This window comes from Antechinus flavipes, chromosome 3 (assembly GCF_016432865.1).
Source record: "Antechinus flavipes isolate AdamAnt ecotype Samford, QLD, Australia chromosome 3, AdamAnt_v2, whole genome shotgun sequence".
Lineage (NCBI taxonomy): Eukaryota > Metazoa > Chordata > Mammalia > Dasyuromorphia > Dasyuridae > Antechinus > Antechinus flavipes.
In genome coordinates this window covers 507,937,437-507,957,450 of record NC_067400.1, presented here as the reverse complement: position 1 = coordinate 507,957,450, position 20,014 = coordinate 507,937,437, and the positions used below count along the sequence as shown (strand labels likewise).

Genomic DNA, 20,014 nt, shown 5'->3' with positions numbered 1-20,014 from the left:
AAAGGATTGAAAATGAAAAGGGAACATAGATTCAGAGCAAGAAGGATTTTTAGAAATAATCTACTCTGATCCCTTTGTTTTTATAGAAACTAAACTAAAACCAAAAGAAGTGACTTCTATGAAATCATATAGGTACTAAATAGCAGAACCTAGGCTTGAACCTATCTCTTTGACCCCAGATTCAGTGTTCCTTCAATCACACCTTGCTGGCTACATTGAATTCTGCAGTGTTCAGAGCACTGTCCTCACCTAAACTGGTTGTGCCTTTCCTTTGGCAATCAGGTTCAATTATAGCCCCATATATGATAGACAGTAATATTCTCATGGACAAATGATTTAACCTTAGTATAAATAAAGACAGGCAGCTAGGTAGTACAGAGGATAGATAATTTGTTCTGAAATCAGGAAAATCCAAGTTCAAATCTAGCCCCAGAAACATCATAGATGTGGGATCCTGGGCAAGTCATTGAGCCTCTCTGTTACAATTTCCTTTTCTGTAAAACATGGATGGTAATTGCAAGGTTATTACCTTTCAGGGTTGTTATAAGGATAAAATAAGGTAATATTTGAAAAACATTCTGTAAACTTCAAAGAGCTATATAATTGCCAGCTCTTATTATTAATCCTAGTCTATTCATGTTTCTTTAAAATTTACATCATAATACTACGATAAAATCAAGGGATAGGGTAGAACAATTTGAAGGTAAATGAATTGCTAATCTACAATGCTACAGAACAGGATTTTGACCCAGTCCATACCTTGTTACAATCCATATTTAAATAACTGAGAGGATCATTTGATAAATTGGATGCATGTCCTTTAGCCACAGCAAATGGGAAAACAAGCATCTGCCTCTATGCTGATTACACAGCTTTATTATCTCTAATTAGGAGCAGATTTAAGAAGCAGCTGAATCTATTGGCTAATTGTTGTTAGAAGGAGTAACTTAGCACCAACTAAAACAAAATGAAAATTATTCTATTTGACAGACATCTGCCAACATTTAAAAGGATGATATTTGATAATCCCATCTGACAAGTCAGTTTATTCAACTACAAAAGAAGGCATTAACACCAAACTCAACCTGGCAGACCAGTGAATATATAATTCTACTTAGATGGCCTTTTGGGGCTAATCCAAAGTCTTTTTATAGTTCAGATAACTAACACCTGTCCTTCAAAATGAGTTTCATGTTCTATAGGGTACAGAACCATAGGAGTTCAACCAAGAATTTGTCCAAGTACTAGAAAAGAATTCCCTTTTCGAAGAAAATACAGGCCTTACTCTCTGAATGCCCCTCCATGGAGAAGCGGGTTGGGCACACAATCTGGTTAAGAATATAAAACTCCTCAACTTTTGCAATGAAATGTTACCTCTGGGTTCTCTATATTTGTTTATAAAGCCTGTGAAACCTGGATAGTATATTGTTGCAATGCCAAGAAACTTAATAGCTTTCATTTGAATTGTCTTAGGAAGATTCTGAAGATCACCTGGCAGGATAAAATACCAAACACAGAGGTCTTTTCTCAAACTAAACTGTCAAGCAATCAGACTCCACTGCAGAGAGCATACCTCCCTCTGACTGACAATATTGTTTGAATTTCAAATGTACACTTGCCAAAAAGACTATTTTATGGAGAACCACAGGGCGAAAGCTGATGTGGTGGTCAGAAAAAACAATACAAGGACACTTTCAAGGTCTCTTAAGAACTTTAGAACTGATTGCATAACATGGGTGATATTGGCACAGGACCACTCAACATGGTGTGACCTTGTCAGAGAAGACTCTGTGCTCTGTGAAGAAGCAGAATTGAATTATCCCAAAGGAAATTCGAGATGTGCAAAGTTAGAGAAACTCCCCCAAATGTTCATAGAGACTATTTGTGAACAACCTGTGGTAAAGCTTTCTGAGCTCATATTGGTCTGATCAGCCACAGTCAGATGCACTGTAACTCAGCTCTAATATAGTAATGTCATTTTGGTCTTCTTTGAGACCTAAGGACAACAACCAGTAAGTTCTTAACCCTGGGATCTGCAAATCCTCAAGGGTTTCATAAATATATTTCAAGGGGGGTCTATGAAGTTAAATGGGAGGAATATTACATTATTATTTTCACTAAAGTCTCACTAAAATTTAGCATTTCTTTCAACTAAGAATGCAGGCAACAATCATTTTGAGAAGGGTCCACAGGCCATATCAGACTGTCAAAAGTATCCATGACCCAAAAAAAAAAAAAAAATTGTGTTTTAAAACATATAGATCACACTTTAATCAACAATACACAAAATTAACATGTCAAAACTTATCAGAAAAATCCACCTTGGATTTCTTGTGTAATCAAGCTTCCAACCAAGCCAGGAGCAGTTTTGAGGAAAGATACCATCATAGTAGGCAGGAGGAGTTATGATTCCTGATTGGCTGGGCCAATTTCAAGCATATCCTTGCATAAGGGACTTATTTCAGTTGGTTTCAGACATTTCCAAAACACCACAAGATCTGAATTTCTCCTGGGAGTCAGTAAAGAACACAAATTTTGAATGACAAAATCCCATCTTCTCTCCAGAATCCTACAACTCAAGACTGCAGACATGTATGGGAGCTGGACCCATCATGTTCTTTAACATTCAGGATTTGTAATTCTAGAGATTGCTGAGGAAGAACTTCCCGGGATAGATAATCTCTCTCCTGGTTTAAATTGACACCTTAATCCCATTTACTTTTGGATATTCTCTAGTATATTCAAACCACAAAACTCAGATTTCATTTGCTGGTTTGCTTGGAAAAAATGGATTTTATTGTTATATATCATTTGTGATTTTTTTTCTGTGTAAATAGCATTTGGTGCGGAGAGTTTGGTAAGGTTAGGCAATCTCTCATAAAAATAATCGGAAAAGCACCTTTCCTTCTGAACCTATTGTACCCCAGAACAGAGATATTTCAGGAGTGGTATATAGATAAGTTTCTATTCTACTTTCCCTCTTAGAGACTAAAGGAGATATCACCCACCTAGTATGCTGGGGATGCAGGTGTGGCCTTCCTCCTGAGTACAAAGGTTGTCCATATCTCAGATCATACAGGAGCTATATCTATAATTTAGACAACCTATACACTTATATCTTACAAGTATAAACCAACACTTCAGGCAGCAAAGTCCATTGGAGGGGCAGTATGTCACAGTAAAGAATCACTACAGTGCTATCTACTGATAGTCCTAGACTGGAGTCAGAGGATCTGGTTTCTAATCCCAGTTCTTCCATAAATTTCCTATGTGACCAAGTCACTTATCTTTGAGTCTCAGTTTCTTCTTCTAACAACACTAAGATTCTGTAATTCTATAATTTTTGAAATTCATTATTAATTATATGTATAATGTTTTATATTATATATGACATATATAATATATATTAATAATTAATAAAATATTATTATTTTGAGACTGCTGAATTAAGAAGTATAAATCCTTCTTAAGTACCAGGAAAAAGACCAACACAGATGCTTATAACATTGAGGTGACCCTGGGTTGCCAAAAATTATGTACACTAGACTATGTGGTCTACATGCCCAACCAAGCTGGGAAGAATTTAAGAACGCAGTTGGCAAGGTTATACAAGGACTAGTCTAGCTAAATTTAGAGAGACTCATCTCCAGAAGGTTAATCACTAGATAATGAATTTTGAGGGTCACAGGACAATCCCTGAACTGAAAATAAACACTATTTACAAAATCAAGAAGGGATTATGATCTGCATCACTGGATGAATTACCGAGTACCTGAAGTAATAAAGCATAAACATACTTGTTTTCATTTGTTGTGCAATGAGAATTATCCAACCTAACATGTTTCTTTTTTTATCCTTTGGCTTCCAGGAAACAAATGGCTATATTCTGTGCTCAGCTGCAGTAATCAATTCATTTCATGTTTCTAGTTATATTTAATTCTCTGTTCTTTTTAATTAATTTTGTTCAGTTTTTATTTATAGTTATCCTGTTTTGTGTTGTGTTTGATTTTATCGATGGATGGACATAAGAAGGATCTGTAATTTCAATCCAGTAGGAGAGCTCCCTCCATTTTTGCAGATCAAAATCAATCTGAAAATTATTAGATAATTCCTATGAAGTAACCTGAGACAACAAAAGTCTTGCAGTAAATGTTATAAAGTAGAATGTGGACTTTGGCCTTCCTGACCCCAAAGCCATAATTCTATCTACCATTCCATATCACTTCTTGATTTTATAAGGTTCCTCAAATTCATTTGGAGTAGTTGAAATATAAATCTTAAATAAACAAAAGAGTAGTTCTGATTTCAGTACTATAAAATTACTTCAAATCCTTGTAGATATGTAATTTCTAAGAAAGAAGCAAACAGTTTTACACCTAAGCCTGGTACTGACAGGTTTAATGCCATTAAAAGTTTACCTCTTTCCAAAGCCCATTGGTATGGGACATTTTTCTTATTGGCAGAGATGAATGTTCCACTCCTCCCCAAGGGCGAAGTGATCAAAATTAGCTTGAGTCTGATCATACCTCCTAAACAAATAATCTTAAGGAAGTAAATGGTACTCCACTTCTCTGAAGAACACAGAGTGGTGGCCTCCAATTCTTACCTCCTACTTTCCCTCCTGGCAGGAATAAAAGTTTTCCTTAGAGAAAAGCGGAAGGAAAAGAGTTTGAAGATGTCTCTTCTGCCTCCTTTCAAGCTCTATACAAGGACATTGTTCCCACCACACCTGATCTCCTTCCTCACATATGGGGCTTTCTCTTTTCTTACATATATAAAACAAAAGTTTACCTGGTCCAGCTCTTCCCCTGTTTTCCGTAGATTCTGTAACTGGTAAATGTTCAGGATTTTACCATCATCCTGGCAACACAGATCCACTACAACACAGTCCTGGTCCTCAAAGGCATTGATTTGATGAAAAGTTATAAAAGGTTTACTATAAAATATCCTTGGAAGGCACTGCAGAGAAAGAAAACAAAAAGTGAATGTTTTTTTTCCTTCTCTCACACTAGGATTCATGTAGCTTAAATATAGGGAAATCAAAAGTTAGGTTTCTGTTGATATGGTTGTATGGCTGATCTGGCAAACTTAGAAGTAGCATATTCTGACAGTGGTACAGGATCTTTGGACTGTACACTCACTCTGCTGTGTATCACATCTTCATCAAAGACATGGAAGAAATAGGGTTAGAAAACCACCACCAAAAGTTTGAAGTTTTTATTCAAAAAAGTAGCATTGTTGGGTCAGTATAGCCAACAGAAATTTACCCAGATTCTACAAGCAATAGCTCAAGACTGTGTATTCAGTATCTTTATCAATGACCCAGATAATCAGAGAATATCTTCAACATATAGATAGAAAATAGCAATTTAGGACATTATAAAGCCATGAGAAGCAGAGTCAGAAAAACAGGAGTCCTTGGCAAATTGTAGAAATATGCTACTAGTGATGTCAGGAAGTTAAAAAGTTAAAAAGATATAAATTTTGTGGTTTACCATTCCACCACTCCCTAGTTGATAAAATTGGAGAAAGCAAGGAATAAAAAAAAAAAAAAAACAGGTAATAAGATATTTAGAGTTGCAAAGATGTATTATCACCCACTTATCCCTTTTTAAAGTGTGATGTTCTATCTGATAAAATTAGAAGGAAACCTATCCATTGGACAGGTAAAAGACTATCCATTAAAAGAGAGTAGAACAGTTCCAGATAGTTTCAGGCACAGGTAGGACATTACAACAGGGAACAAAAAGATCCATACTCACTGTGGAGACATGGACATAAAGAGGAATAGTACTTTGGTAAGAAAGCAGCTTCAAAGAAGCAAGACCTCTAGCAGCAAAGAAGAGAAATGTCTATGGATTAAAGTAAGAATTACATCTAGCAGTTGAGAATTAAACTTTGAAGAGCATACTCAGAAAGCTTTTTCTTGTAGACTCACCCAATAGAGATGCTGAACCAAGAAATAGCATGAGATTACCACAAGAAGAATAAAGACATCAGAGTTCTAGAGTACCAGAGATATATGTTGCTTTGGTCATTTGTTTTCTAAATATTCAGTGAATTCTAGGTCTGTGTTCACCTTTCCCATTGACATTTTCTGTATTGGTGGGAAACTATTTTCAAGTTCATAATGATAAGGGAGTGAGGAAGGGAAATATTTTGTAACCACTGTTCATATTACTCCATCTTAGCATATGCCTTTGCTTAAAACGAATTGTGTCTATTAGCTGACTTTTTTTTTAACTTATTTATTTTGCTGAAGCAATTGGGGTTAAGTGACTTGCCCAAGGTCACACAGCTAGAAAGTATTAAGTGTCTGAAATCAGATTTGAACTCAGGGCTGTGCTCTATCCATTGAGCCATCTAGCTGCCCTACTTATTAAATTTTTAATAATATATTATTTTTCCAATTATATGTAAAGATAGTTTTCATCATTCATTTTTATAAGATTTTGAATTCCAATTTTTTCTCCCTTCCTTCCTTACCTCTCCCTTTCCCACATTAGCAAACAATTTATATAGGTTATACATGTACATTTATTTTCAACATATTTCCATGTGAGTCATATTCACAAGGAAAAAAAGGCAAAAGTAGTATACTTCTATCCACATTCAGTCTCCATAATTCTTTCTCTGGATGATGATGGCATTTCCTGATAAAATTTACTGGAATTGCCTTGGATCACTGAATTACTCAGAAGAGTTAAGTCTATCATAGCTGATCATTACACAACCTTGCTGTTGCTATGTGCAATGTTTTCCTGTTTCTGCTCGCTTCACTCAGCATCAGTTCATGTAAGTCTTTCCAGGCTTCTTGGAAATCAGCCTGCTCATCATGTCTTACAGAACAATAATATTCTATTACATCCTTATACCATAACTTATTCAGTCATTCCCCACCCACTTATTTTCTAATTCTTTGCAACTACAAAAAAAAGCTGCTACAAATATTTTTGCACATGTGGGTACTATTCCCTCTTTTATGATTTCTTTGGGATAGAGACCCAAGAGTGGTACTGCTGGATCAAAGTGTATACACAGTTTTATAGCCTTTGGGGTATACCAAGTTGTAGCAGCTGCCTATTAAAGGTAAACTCCCTGATAAAAACTGAAGTGTAATTTTAAGAATAAAGAACTAGAGACTATACTTTTGAATTCTGGAGATAGTAGTCAGTCCCTTGACAATCCAATCTTCATACCCATCGGTGCTAAGTTATAAGGGATGCCAGAAGAGATGCTTTACTAAATCAAATTCAAGGTATTCTATTTAGAAAGAAAAACAAATCACATGAAGAACAAATTTTAAAACTCCAATTAAATACCAAATTAGAAATTCTGAAAATCAACTAAGAAAGCTAGGAAAAAAAAAAAAGCAAATCACAAACATATATGCAAATGAAGAAGGTAGAAGAGCATTTTTCTAGAATTTAAAGGCAAAATACTTCATATACATTATCTCATCTGATCCTTATGTTTACTTTAGTGGCCCTATTTCTTACTGATCTTTGTTCTAAGTTATAATACTATCTATATTTTATTGTATTTTATTATTTATTTAAATATTTCCCAATTACATTTAATCTGGTTCATGTTGCTGGCTGTATATTTGACGTCTCTTTCTAGAGCCCTGAGTGTCTTGCCCAGTGTCACATAGCCAGTATGTATCAGAAGCATGATCTGAACTTCTTCCCATCTCCAGTGCCAGCCTCCACATGTTAATGGAAAATAATCTCTTAGAAGCAGTTTTTAGTTTGAGGTATCAGGTTGGCTTTTTATGCTAGGTTAAGTGCAGATGGAACTGCCCTACAGAAGCTACATTAGCTACTATAAGTTACTGGTTTGTCAGTCATTTGGAAGTACCTGGGGCCACATTACCTTTATCCTGATAACCAGCCCCCACCCTACAAAATCTCTGCTCTAGAAACCTCTGGGTCTGTATACAGTGCAGGTCTGTGCTTAGAAATAAACCCAATTCCTATTCTTCAAAAGGTTCCAAGAAACCTATCATTTTTAATGGTCCTCTGGGACAGAAACCTAGAATATAGACCTGTTCATCAGCCAGTATTGTGAAGCAGAAGGATGAAACCCCAGACTTTGTAAGCATTGTTGTGATCCTACCAGGGAGTTAGGAGAGCTTATCATTAAACACTATATGGTAACTGGAAGAAATTATGAGACTATTATACATGCAATACCTAAATCAGCAATAACTGCTATGTGGAAGAGGCACTGCTAGGGAAATGTTCACAGATGTCCTTTTAATTGATTCAGCTGGTTAATATAATCATTTCCTAAAGTGATTCTCATATACAGAACCTGTTGTATTAAGTGTTAATAGCTAGTCCAAACCAGAGAGGTATAATATTCATGGTTTCAAAAGAAATAAGATTTGCAATTTCTAGGAGAGAGTGAGAAATGATCCCAGTGGTTCAGTGGATGTCTGATAAACATTTATTAAGCACCTCCTATATGTCAGGAAGTGTGCTGAGTGCTTTACAAATATCACCTCATTTGATCCTCACAACCTCACAACACCTCTAAGTGTTATTAAAACCCCCATTTCATAGGTGAGGAAACAGGCAGCTGGAGATTGAGACTTTCTATGATCACATAGCTAATAAAGGGTTGGGACTGGTTTTGAACTCATGTCTTTCTTTGTTCACTCCAGATCCATAGCTTTGTCTATTGTGCTACTTAGTTTTCTCTAATACCCTATGATATCATCAGTGTGGAAATTTCTTCCAAAACATTAGAACTCCTTCATTGTATCTGTGTGACTCTAGAGAACCCATGAAGACCTGGGCACAAACGCTGCCTCAAACGCTTATGATCTAAATGACCTTGGAAAGCAAATCATTTAACATCTTTGGGTTTCAGTTTTTAAATCTTTTAGATTTTCCAACCCTGTACTTACAATCCACGAATACAGTTCCATATTCTAAGTTTCTGTCCCAGAGGACCACATAAAAATGATAAGGGTTTCTTAGAACCCTTTGAAGAATAGGAATTGGATTTATTTCTGAGCACAGACCTGCATTTGTATTTGTATATAAATACATTTGTATTTGTGTTGCAAATTTGTATATATTTGCAATTGACCAAGAATCTGGGTCAATTGTACCCAGAGTACTAGAGTAGAGATATATAGATACAATCTATGACTGTAGAAATTCATCTCTGAACAATTTTTCCAAAACAATATTAAGTTCCTAGAGTATGCAAAATACACTGACATATATACTCAAAATACCTACTTGTCCTGTATGCTTATCCACCACATGAAACCGTGTATTATATTGGGGTTCCCAGCTGATCCCATCTGAAATGGCCTTCCCTCGAATTTTGGAAGTGATGATTTTCCACAGGTTCATCTTTAGGGGCTGCTCAATGAAAATGACATAGTTTTTTGTCATCCCTGAAAGAGTCAGAAGAACAATATTGCTTGTTGATTTTTCACTCAATGAGTGTTGAATAAATAAATACCTATTGTTGCCCAGTACTGTACTAGGTATGAAGAGATTCAAAGGTAAAAATGAAACAGTTCCTCACTTCAGGGAGCTTATATTCTGTTGGAGGACCTTAAGAGTTTAGTTAAGCAGAAAAAATAAACTCTGAGTTATAGAGAACAGCTTGGATAATACAAAACCATGTCTGGGCAAATCACCAACCACAATTAGTGGTAATTCTTTGCTTGCTCTCTGTCAGCTCTGCTGTGCAATGCACTTCCCATCCCTGCAAGATGAAGGGAAATATCAGGAAATACTAATGAGAAGCTTCTGTTGGCTCAAATTTTGATTCAGATATACTAGATGTAAAAAATCAGGTGTCATATATGGCATCACATCTGATATGGGAATCTTATGCTGAACCAGAGCAAAAAAAAAAAAAATAGCTTCTCTCATGATACTATATATATGCATAGGAGTCCACAGGAAAAAAAAACATCTTTTCTGTTCAGATCTCTTCTTTCTCACAGTGGGTCAGCAATTTAGGAGTATTTTGGCCAATATGCTTTAAAATGTAGGAGAAGAAACAATTTCTGTAGCAAAACTGAAGAAATCTATAGATGTCTTTTTAATTGATCCAACTGGCTAATAGTCATTTACCAAAGTGATTCTAATAATGCAGAACCTGCGATATTAAGTGCAATATTAATTGCTAGTCCAGACCAGAGAGGTATAATATTCATGGTTTCAAAAGAAATAAGATTTGCAATTTCTAGGAGAGAGGGAGAAATGGTCCCAGTGGTTCAGTGGATGTCTGATAAACATTTATTAAGCACCTACTATATGTCAGGAAGTGTGCTGAATGCTTTACAAACATCACCTCATTTGATCCTCACAACCTCTCTGACAGGTAGGTGCTATTAAAACCCCCATTTCATAGGTGAGGAAACTGAGGCAGCTGGAGATTGAGACTTTCTATGACCACATAGCTAATAAAGGGTTGGGACTGGTTTTGAACCATGGCCTAGGCCATGAAGGTAAATAATATCCATGATTTCAAAGGAGGTAAAATTGATAATTCCTAGGAGAGAATGAGAATGGTCCCAGTGGTCCAGTGGATATCTGATAAGCATTTATAAAGCACCTACTATATGCCAGGTGTTTCCTAAAGATTTAAATAACTCTTTCCTAACAAGCTTTCAAATTAGTAAGATAAAATTTAAAAATTAAATAAATAGATACTAAGATAATGTGACATTCCTCTCCAGGCTGCCTTCTAGACTCTCTCTAACATACCCCAAAAACATTTTCATCCTGGAAGCTTATTCTAGCGCTGGAATTCATACATGGGAAGTATCTTCAGTCCGTGCAGCCCCTTCTTCCAAATGAATGAATCCTTCCAGAACTTCTATTTAAGGAGAGCACCCAGGCTAGCCATGCTTCATTCTCTCCAGACTGCACTTCGGATTTTCTCTTATCACCCTCTTATCTTATAAGATCATCTCTTATCGCAACTTCCTTCCCTCACCACATTCTATCTTCCTCTTCCCCTTTTTTTTTCTACTTTCTTGTCTGCTATCTTCCTTCCATTAGAATATACTCTCCTTGAGAACAGGAATGATCTTGCTGCTTGCATTTGTATTCTCATCACTCAGCATAGTTCCTGGCACATAGTAAGTGCTTATGAAATGTTTGTTAACTGCCTGATCCATTACTAAGCAGTTATATGCTTGGTGTTGTCCCCCATAATAGTAATAATTTGAACTGAGTCTCACTCATCTATCCACTCTTCTTTATAAATAGAGCATAAAGGGCAAAGGGCTACAATGAGAAGGACTGTCTGAAATACTAATGATAGAATAGAACTTAGGAACTTAGCCCTCTGCTCCAATCACTATGCTAACCAAGCAGCCCATGTATATAATGATAAATGACGACCAGTAAGGTCCATTAACTTTTATTGATCTATTTTTCTTTGGACTCACCAAAGCTGTGGTAATAGGAAGGTTTCATTTTTTGGTCAAAAGGAATGGAACATATCACTCGAGCTCCATGGAGTGTCTCGTCAAGGTCCGCTTTCTGAGGAGGAACCTGGATAACATTATAGAAGGAACCTGAAAAATGAGAAAAGCCATCTAAAGAGCAATGTTCATGCCAGACTAAAAGCTTCAATGCTCCTTTGGATCCTGAGCAAATAGTCAGAGTGGTAATGCAAAAACTGAAACATTCCTGCTTCATGATGTGAAGATTTCATACAGTAGGTTTGGAAGTGAAAGATAACATGTTCACAAGAATACCAACCAGCCTGATAACTACAACTCAGAATTCTTTTATAATGTTGTATAATAAACACAGCACTAAATTAATATTCTAAAATTGTCTCCTTGGCATTAGAGCATTGAAAGCAGGTTGAAAAAGAACTGTATTAATCCATTGGAACATTTTTCAACTCTCTTCCTTGATAGCAACAGCTGGCTGAACATGAAAATTAGAGTTGGATAGTCAATTCAATATATTCCCATTCAACAGGAATTTACCAAGCATACACTATGGCATACAGTCAGTCAACATGCATTTCTTAAGCACTAAATATGTGCCAGGTACTGTGCTAAATTCTGAGGGCACAAAAACAAAAGTAATCTCTGCTCTCAAAGAATTTACAGTCTAAGGGGAGAAATAGCATAGAAATGATGATGTTCCAACAAGTTATACACAGGATAAACTAGAAGTGATGAATAGAAGGAAAATACTAGTATTAAGAAGGATAAGATGTTTTTACATGTAACTGGGGGTGGGGTAATAAAACATATCTATGAAAAAAATTTAAGCAAAAAAAGAAAAAGCTCAGGAAAGCCTTCTTAAAGAACATGGAATTTTAACTGAGGCTTGAGGAAGCAAGGGAGGCCAAGAGATAGAGATAAGAAATGACAGAATACCAAACACGGAAGACAAGCCAGTGAATATGCATGGAATCACTTGGTGGAATGTTTCAATTTTTAAATTCAATTTTATTTTATTTTCTGTTCCAAATTATCTTTCTTCCCCTCTCTCCTACCAATTGAGGAAGCAAGAAATATAAAACCTATTATAAATATGAAGTCATGCAAAACAAATTTCCACATTAGCCATGTTCTGGCGGGGGGGGGGGAAGAAAATAAAAGAAATAAAGAGGAAAAAAATGAAGCTTCAATCTACTCTCTGAATTAATTTCTATTAGGAAATGTATTATCATTTTCATCATGAGTCCTTTGGAATTAGAGTAGTCATTGTGTAGAACAGAGTTAGTATTATTATACAACTTTAATATTGCTGTTATTGTGTAAATTGTTCTGATAATCAAGTGTCTGATTTGAGGAAAAGTAAGAAAGCCAGTGTCATTGGAACTCAAATATGGAAAGGAAGCAGAGAAAGAGGAATAAGAGAAGTAAACAGAGCATCAAAATCCTGGAAATGGAGAAGGAAGCCATGTTTATTTATTTGTTTGCTTTTTTATTTGATGAGGCAACTGAGGTTAAGTCACTTCCCTAAGGTCACACATTTAGTAAAAGTTAAGTGCCTAAGCCAGATTTGAACTCAGGTCTTCTACTCCATCCACTGTGCCATCTAACTGTCTCTGGGAGCTATTGTAAAGGGTTTAGAGTGACAGGGGATTTTATCTTTGTTCTTAGAGGTTTATTGAATCATTGAATGGGAGCATCCTCAGTCAAACTGAGACTTATTGAAGACCTTAACTTAAAAAGTTCAAAGTCTCCTATTGCATCCAGGACATCTCCAGTCATCGTGATCTATCTCTTGCCACTGGACCAGATGGCTCTAAAGGGGAAAGTGAGGGAGGTAACTTTGCACAGCTCTCCCACTCTTAAATCCAATTCATTTGTGTATCACAGTATCACCTCCCTGATGTCATGGTCCTCTTGGAGAACCAAGGACAAACAACAACTGAATAAGGAAGAGACATAGTCATTCCTACTCTTTAGGAAAAATCACAAATTGTCAGCTAAGTAGATTGAAGTGAGGAAAGGCTTGAATTAGGGGAACAATATAGCAGGTTATTTGAGTCCAAGAGAGAGACCAGAGTGATGGCAGCAGCAGAGAAGAGAAGAGTAAATTTACAGGAGTTGTTTCAATGCAAAAATTCAAAGGATTAGCCAACAGCCTAGATGAGAGGGAAGAGTGAGCTTAAGAGAGAATGAGAAGTCAAATTTCATTCTGAGATTGCAAATCTTGGAGACTGTGAAAGCTGTAGCTCTCTCAATAGTCGTGGAAAGATTAGGGAAAAGGGAGAATTTGGGAGGAAAGATGAGTTCAGTAATTCAGTTTGGGACAAGCTTGAGCTTAAGATGTTTATGAAACATCCAATCTGAACTGTTCAATAGGTAACGTTTAAGAAGAAAACAAATGATGTGCTAGGCAATGACAGTACAAGGACAAAAACTGAATAATCCCTGAAGAAGGACACAGAATAGCATGTGTAGCAAACAATAAATAGTCAATATGACTGAAATATGGAATTCAAGAGAGAATTCCTGAAAAAAATAGATTGAAACCAGATTGTAAAAAAGGCTTTAAGTGTCAGAAAGAGAAATTTGTAATTTATCCTGAAAGCAACTGGGAATCACAAAAACTACTTAAGCAGATGACTGACATGGTAAGACTACATTTTAGGAATATCACATTGCAGACTGTGTATAGGATGAATTAGAGGATTCTAAAGGCAAGGAATCTCATTAGGAATCTATTAAAATAGTCTACACAAGAAAGGAAGAATATCTGAAATTGAGTGGAAAGAGAGAGAGATGTGGAAGTAAGGACAGAGCTTGACAACTAACTGGTTATGGAGGGGAAGAGATGAGAGCAGAGAACTGAAGATGACTCCTGGGTTATGAATCTGAGGGACTGGGAAAAAAATGACACTGTCTTTGAAAGAAAAAGGGAAGTGAGGAAGAAGGGTAGGTCTGAGAAAAAAAACTATGAGCTCCACTTTGGGAATGTTGAGTTTGAGATATCTATCCAGTTCAAAATGACCATGTGTAGTTGATGAGGCGGGTTTGGAAGCTGAGAGATAGAAATCAGGATAGATACATAGATCATCCACTGAGAGTTGATAATTTAACATTTGAGAGTTGAAAATTAAATAAATTGAGGAGAGGTCAGATTATCAAAGGGAAAATCAATCAAAAACTGTGTCATAAAAACCCAGAGAGAAGCTAGTGTCCAAAAGAAGGTGGTCAACACTATCAAATAGTGGAGAAAAATTTTAAAAGATGATGAGTAAAAACCCATTGAATAATAATTGATATTTGCATAGAACATTAGTCAGTCAGTCTACCAGCATTTATTAAGTGCTTACTATAAGCCAAGGATTTATGCTAAGGATGCAAAGAAAGACAAACAAACAAAGCCAAAACACTTTAGCGTTTGCAGTTCTATAAATTTATTATGCCATTTGAACCTCAGGACATTTATTTGAGGTATTACAGACATTATCCTCTAGTAATGAGGAAAATGAGGGTCAGGGAGATTAAGTGATTTGTCCAGTATAGCTCAGCTAGCAAATCCTAGAAGTGGGATTCAAATCCAGTCTTCCTAACTCCAAGTCTGGCCCTCTGCCTCTTGTTTTGAACCCACCACTAATATGAACTTCTTAAAAAGATAAATATTCATAACTATGCACAGTCACATAACCAGATTTGGAGAGAGAGCTATTAAAGGAGTTAGTTGAGGCATATTCAGAGCAATATGCAATACATAAAACACAGAACTCAGCACAATGAAGGAGATTCAAAAGACCCTAAGGCAAGCCTATAAAAGTTCTCATGATTGGCAAAGTTTGGCCAGCCAACAATAGGACAGGATAGCTGAAAAATAACTGGGAAGAATCAGGCCTAGCAGTATCTTTTTGCCTGGCCAGGAATTCAGTAAGTCCTTTGTAAAGTTCACAGCAGGAAATAATAATTGCTAGTATTTATAGAGCAATTTAAAGCTTACAAAGACTTTCTCTATTATCTCATTTGATACTCAAAACTGTGGGAAATAGGTGCTTTAATTATCCTCATTTACAGATTAGGAAACTGAGGCAGAGAGGTTAACTGACTTGCACAGGGACATACAACTAGTAACTGAGTTAGAATTCAAATTCAGGTCTTCCTGGCTCTAATACTTTGTCCGCTGCATCACCTACCTGCCAAGAATAAGTATGTTTGGAAATACATTTAGAATTGCATATGTTTAACCTATTTCGGATTGCTTGCTGAAGGGGGAAGAGAGGGAGAAAAATTTGGAACACGAGATTTTGTAAAGATGAATGTTGAAAACTATCTTTGCATGTATTTGGAAAAATAAAATACTATTTAAAAAAAGAACAAAGGTAAAGGACAATGACCAAAGAGGAGGAACACTGCCTCTTCAATATCAAAACATAGTAAAACCATCTAAGTAGATAAGACAATGCAAACACTGTTAGTAAATTTAAATGTATGTAACAAGATTCAAGAGGGTAAAATCTAACTCGTGATGTTAGCTCCATTCAGTTCAAATCAGTAAGCAAAGCAACAAACTTATTAAATGACTATTATATGTAAGAAGTTGTAGTGGGCACCAGAGATACAAAGATTATCAATTATTGTCACTAAAAGAAAGGTGAAATCAGACAATAGTTGTTTCCTCCAGTAAATTAGACTGGAGTTCCTTAAGGGCAGGGAATGTTTTTTGCCACTATTTATACCCTCAGAATTAAGCTTGGTGCCTGGTACTATGTAGGTATTTGATAATACATAGTAGATACTGTTAAAAAAAAAATTTCCTTGTTGACTTGAAAAAGGAAAACTCAATTTCTCTTTTCTCTTCTAAAAAGTATGATTTTCAAGCTGGAAAAGAAAGAAAAGAAGAAAATGTTAAATAGGCTATCAAAGTCTAAGATAAGAAGATGGGGGGAAAACCACATAGACCAGCCAAGCTACATCTCAGGCTACTAAAAAAAATTGCATATAATATTACTGAGTTAGTCATCTTTGAAGAATCATGGTAAATGGTCAATTTCACCTCTAGAAATGGATAAAATAAGGTATTTTATAAAAAGGAAATAAGATGGATATTTTTAAACTATAATTCAATGAACCTGGTAAATACTAGAAATGATTATTAAAAGGGATACTTTTTAAGCTCTTAGAAAGAAGATGGAGTCACCAGAAACCAACATACTTTCTTTATTAAGGGCTAGCTATGACAAATTAATGTGATTTCCCTGTTTTGGCAGGGTTACAAACTAGTAGATCTGAGAAATGGTTTAGATTTCAGCAGGGCATTTGAAAATCTCTTACAACATTCTCTGCCACAAGTTATAGATGTGGGCTGAATAACAATACAGTTAAATGTATTTGAACTGGTTAAAATACAGAATACAAAGAATGTTGGTTAAAATAAGCATATAATAGGTGATAAGATAATTTAATAGAAAAAACATAAGTAAGCATATAACTCTAGCTCTGGTGCTATTCTTTTAACATTTTATCAGTGATTTAAATGAAAATATAGTCAGTCAACAAGCATTTATTATGTGCCAGGCATAGATGAAATACTTCCTAAATCTGAAGATAACCCAAAGCTTAGGATAATGAGAGCTAACACTTATATATGACCTAAAGGTTAAAAAAAATCACTATACATATTATTTCATTTGATATCCACAACAAACCTATGAAATAAAGGATTTGTTATATGCATTTTACAGATAAGAAAACTGAGAGGCTACATTACTTGCCCAAGGAAAAAATAGAGGGCAATATTTGTCTGAGTAAAACACTACTTCCAGAAACCATAAATAACAAAAATATCTTTTCCTTTGGGGGTTAAAATGAGGATAATATCAGAGAATTTAAGTATAGCTGGGTTTACAGACAGGAAAGGAGTTTAATATATCACTCTGATCTCATTTGAAACCCATTAAAGGATACTACATAAAATAACAGCACATTGAATCTTATATTTACTCACATGTATACATGCACACACCCACACTTACAACTCACCCACAGGCATAAACCAACAAGCTAATTCGCATTGATTGGTAGAGAACATTCAAACACAAACACACATACATATAGGTACACAGCCCTGACCTACAAAAACACAAAACATAGACCTCAAGGCTATGTCTTTGTGCTTGAGAAATGGGTTTATACTTTTATTTTTGTATCTCTAACAGCAGCCATAGTAAGAACTTAATAAATGCTTATTGAATTGAATATCTACATACTGAAAGATACAAATCCATTGATAGGGATTTTACAGTTGTGTCTGACTCTTTGTGCTCTTGTGTGGAATAGAGAGATAAGATGAAGAACTTACAGGAATATGTGAATTCTTTTTCTGTATTTTATTTTCATTATTTCTGTGTTTCCCCTATGACTTGTATAATATGTGCAGGCCCATATTTACTTGAGCCTTGGCCAGCTATAAACATATTTATTTAAACTGAGCTGATGACATTTATCAGTATTTGACATTTATCAATATTTAGTCTATTAGCTTGACTACTGTCTGCTTAATTATCTGAAGCCTGAAGGCCTGATTTTCTGTTTCCTAGAAATCAGGTGATTTCGGGGAAACAGAAACCTTCCATTCCAATCTCTCCAGATAGCAACAACCAATTAGATGCCTCCCCATCCCCTTCTCAATGCTCTCTTACTTGTGATGTAACTTCTTGTATAAAAGCTATGTATCTTTACTACTTCTTTAGCCCTCCTAGCACCAGCTTTCTCTTTCCCTTAGCTTTCTCTTTTCCTTATCTCGTGATAGAACGGCTCATTCTCCAGAGATATAATAAAAGACCTTGCTGCTTTCTATTTTGAGTGATCTCTGAGTAGTCATTTTGGGTAAGGGTCTTCTACATCCCACACAATCTCATTTGGGGTCTTCTTGGCAGATATACCGAATAACTTTGCCATTTCCTGCCCCAGCTCATTTTACACATGAGTAACTGAGGCAGAGTTAAGTGACTTGCTTAGAGTCCACACAGCTATTAAGTGTCTGAATCCAGATTTGAACTCATAAAGATGAGTTTTCCTGACTCCAGTCTCAGCACCCTAACTACTCCATTACTTAGCTACCATTGGTGAGGGACACACTCAGAAATCTATATAATGTGCCAAAAGTTTTAATGCAGTTTGAAACTTTAATAGCTTAAAACTACATTGTCTTTTGACACACATCATATTATTTCATTTGACCCTCAAAACAACTCTGTGAGGTAGATGCTATTATCTTTCTGTTTTACAAGAAAGCTAAGGCTCAGAAAAATTAAGCAACAAGCCCAGGGACACATAGCTATTAAATGTCAAACCACGTTATTCTGACACCAAGTGCTGCATGCGGTAGAATGCTCAGCTTTTTAGTTGAAAAAAAAGAATGAACAAGTAGGTGGATAATTGGTAGAACAAGGGCAGAAAAATAATAGTAGAGGGTTAAAGTAAATATTTATTGCTTGGTAATTATTAGGACTATTCTGAGATAGTGGATAAATATGTGGTTGTAAGAGAAAAATATGTCCATGAGTAAGCACTCATCCAAAAAAAAAAAAAAAAAAACACAGAATGTTGCTTTTATCATAATTTTCTTTATAATTTATAGTTTCTGATCATCTCAAAAAACTCTTATTTCCACCAAACATTCATGCCTAAAACATAAGTCCTAAAAAGTTCTCCTTCATTCATGTGGGTCATCAGAACTAAAAGAAAAGGGCAAAAAATTGAGCCACAAGCAGATGACCACCTGCTCAAGAAGGAAGGAGGAAGGGAAGGGAGGAAGAGAATGTCTATCTTGATAGGACCACAACTGCAAAAGGACCACAGATTGGTTTCTGCCTACTGAAAAGTGACATCCTTTAAGTAAAGGACTGGTGCTTTGGAAGTCCTTTCACAATCTTTTCCATGGGGACTCTGGGGTGGGAAGGAGGAGATAAAACAGAAAATAATGGTCCCCTTTCTCAAACATGCAATGATTCATTAACAGAGACCAACTGGAAAAAGGAAGAGGGAGTTTTGGGGAGTCAGTTAGCCCAGGTAATTCCCAAAAAAGACTCTTATTCCTACTTACCATGTGACCCAATGGAATTCCCCATGTTGTAAGCAGTCCCATCAGGATCATAATGTGGATGCGCAGTTGCTCCATTCACTGCAATAAATTTGCTCCAATCCACCTGCAAATTAAAGTCTATCAGAGATTTTGTTTTTCATGTTTTGGTAAAACATTTGCTAAAAAATGTAAGAAGGTCTTTAAAAAAGCCTTTATGTAGAGTCTCAAAAACAGCAGAGGTGTGCATATATGTGCATGTATGCATGCACATCTGTGCACAAACAAGGTATCCCTAAATTCTCTAAAATTATAAAATGAAGGAGTCTTGGCTCTCTGTACTGGAAGAAAGAAGGTCAAGATCCTGACACCAGTAAAATCTTAGCTCTGGACCAAAGGAGTCGATGAATATATAAATTTAAATCTCTCACTCTCACAAACTTAAATCCTACGAGAATTTCCAGGAGACAGGTCAAAATTATTTTGCTGCTGAAAAGGTG

At 35.8% G+C, this 20,014-nt stretch overlaps 1 protein-coding gene across 1 annotated transcript in view; it reads right to left on the bottom strand.

Moving 5' to 3' along the window:
• Positions 1 to 20,014, bottom strand: part of BCO2 (beta-carotene oxygenase 2) — a 43,213-nt gene that overhangs the window by 11,633 nt on the left and 11,566 nt on the right. The window contains exons 5-8 of the mRNA XM_051986966.1: positions 19,539 to 19,641; positions 11,432 to 11,560; positions 9,255 to 9,415; positions 4,792 to 4,959 (exon numbers count right to left, since the gene is read on the bottom strand). Of these exons, the coding sequence (XP_051842926.1) occupies positions 4,792 to 4,959; positions 9,255 to 9,415; positions 11,432 to 11,560; positions 19,539 to 19,641 (561 nt within the window). The remainder of the gene's footprint in view (positions 1 to 4,791; positions 4,960 to 9,254; positions 9,416 to 11,431; positions 11,561 to 19,538; positions 19,642 to 20,014) is intronic.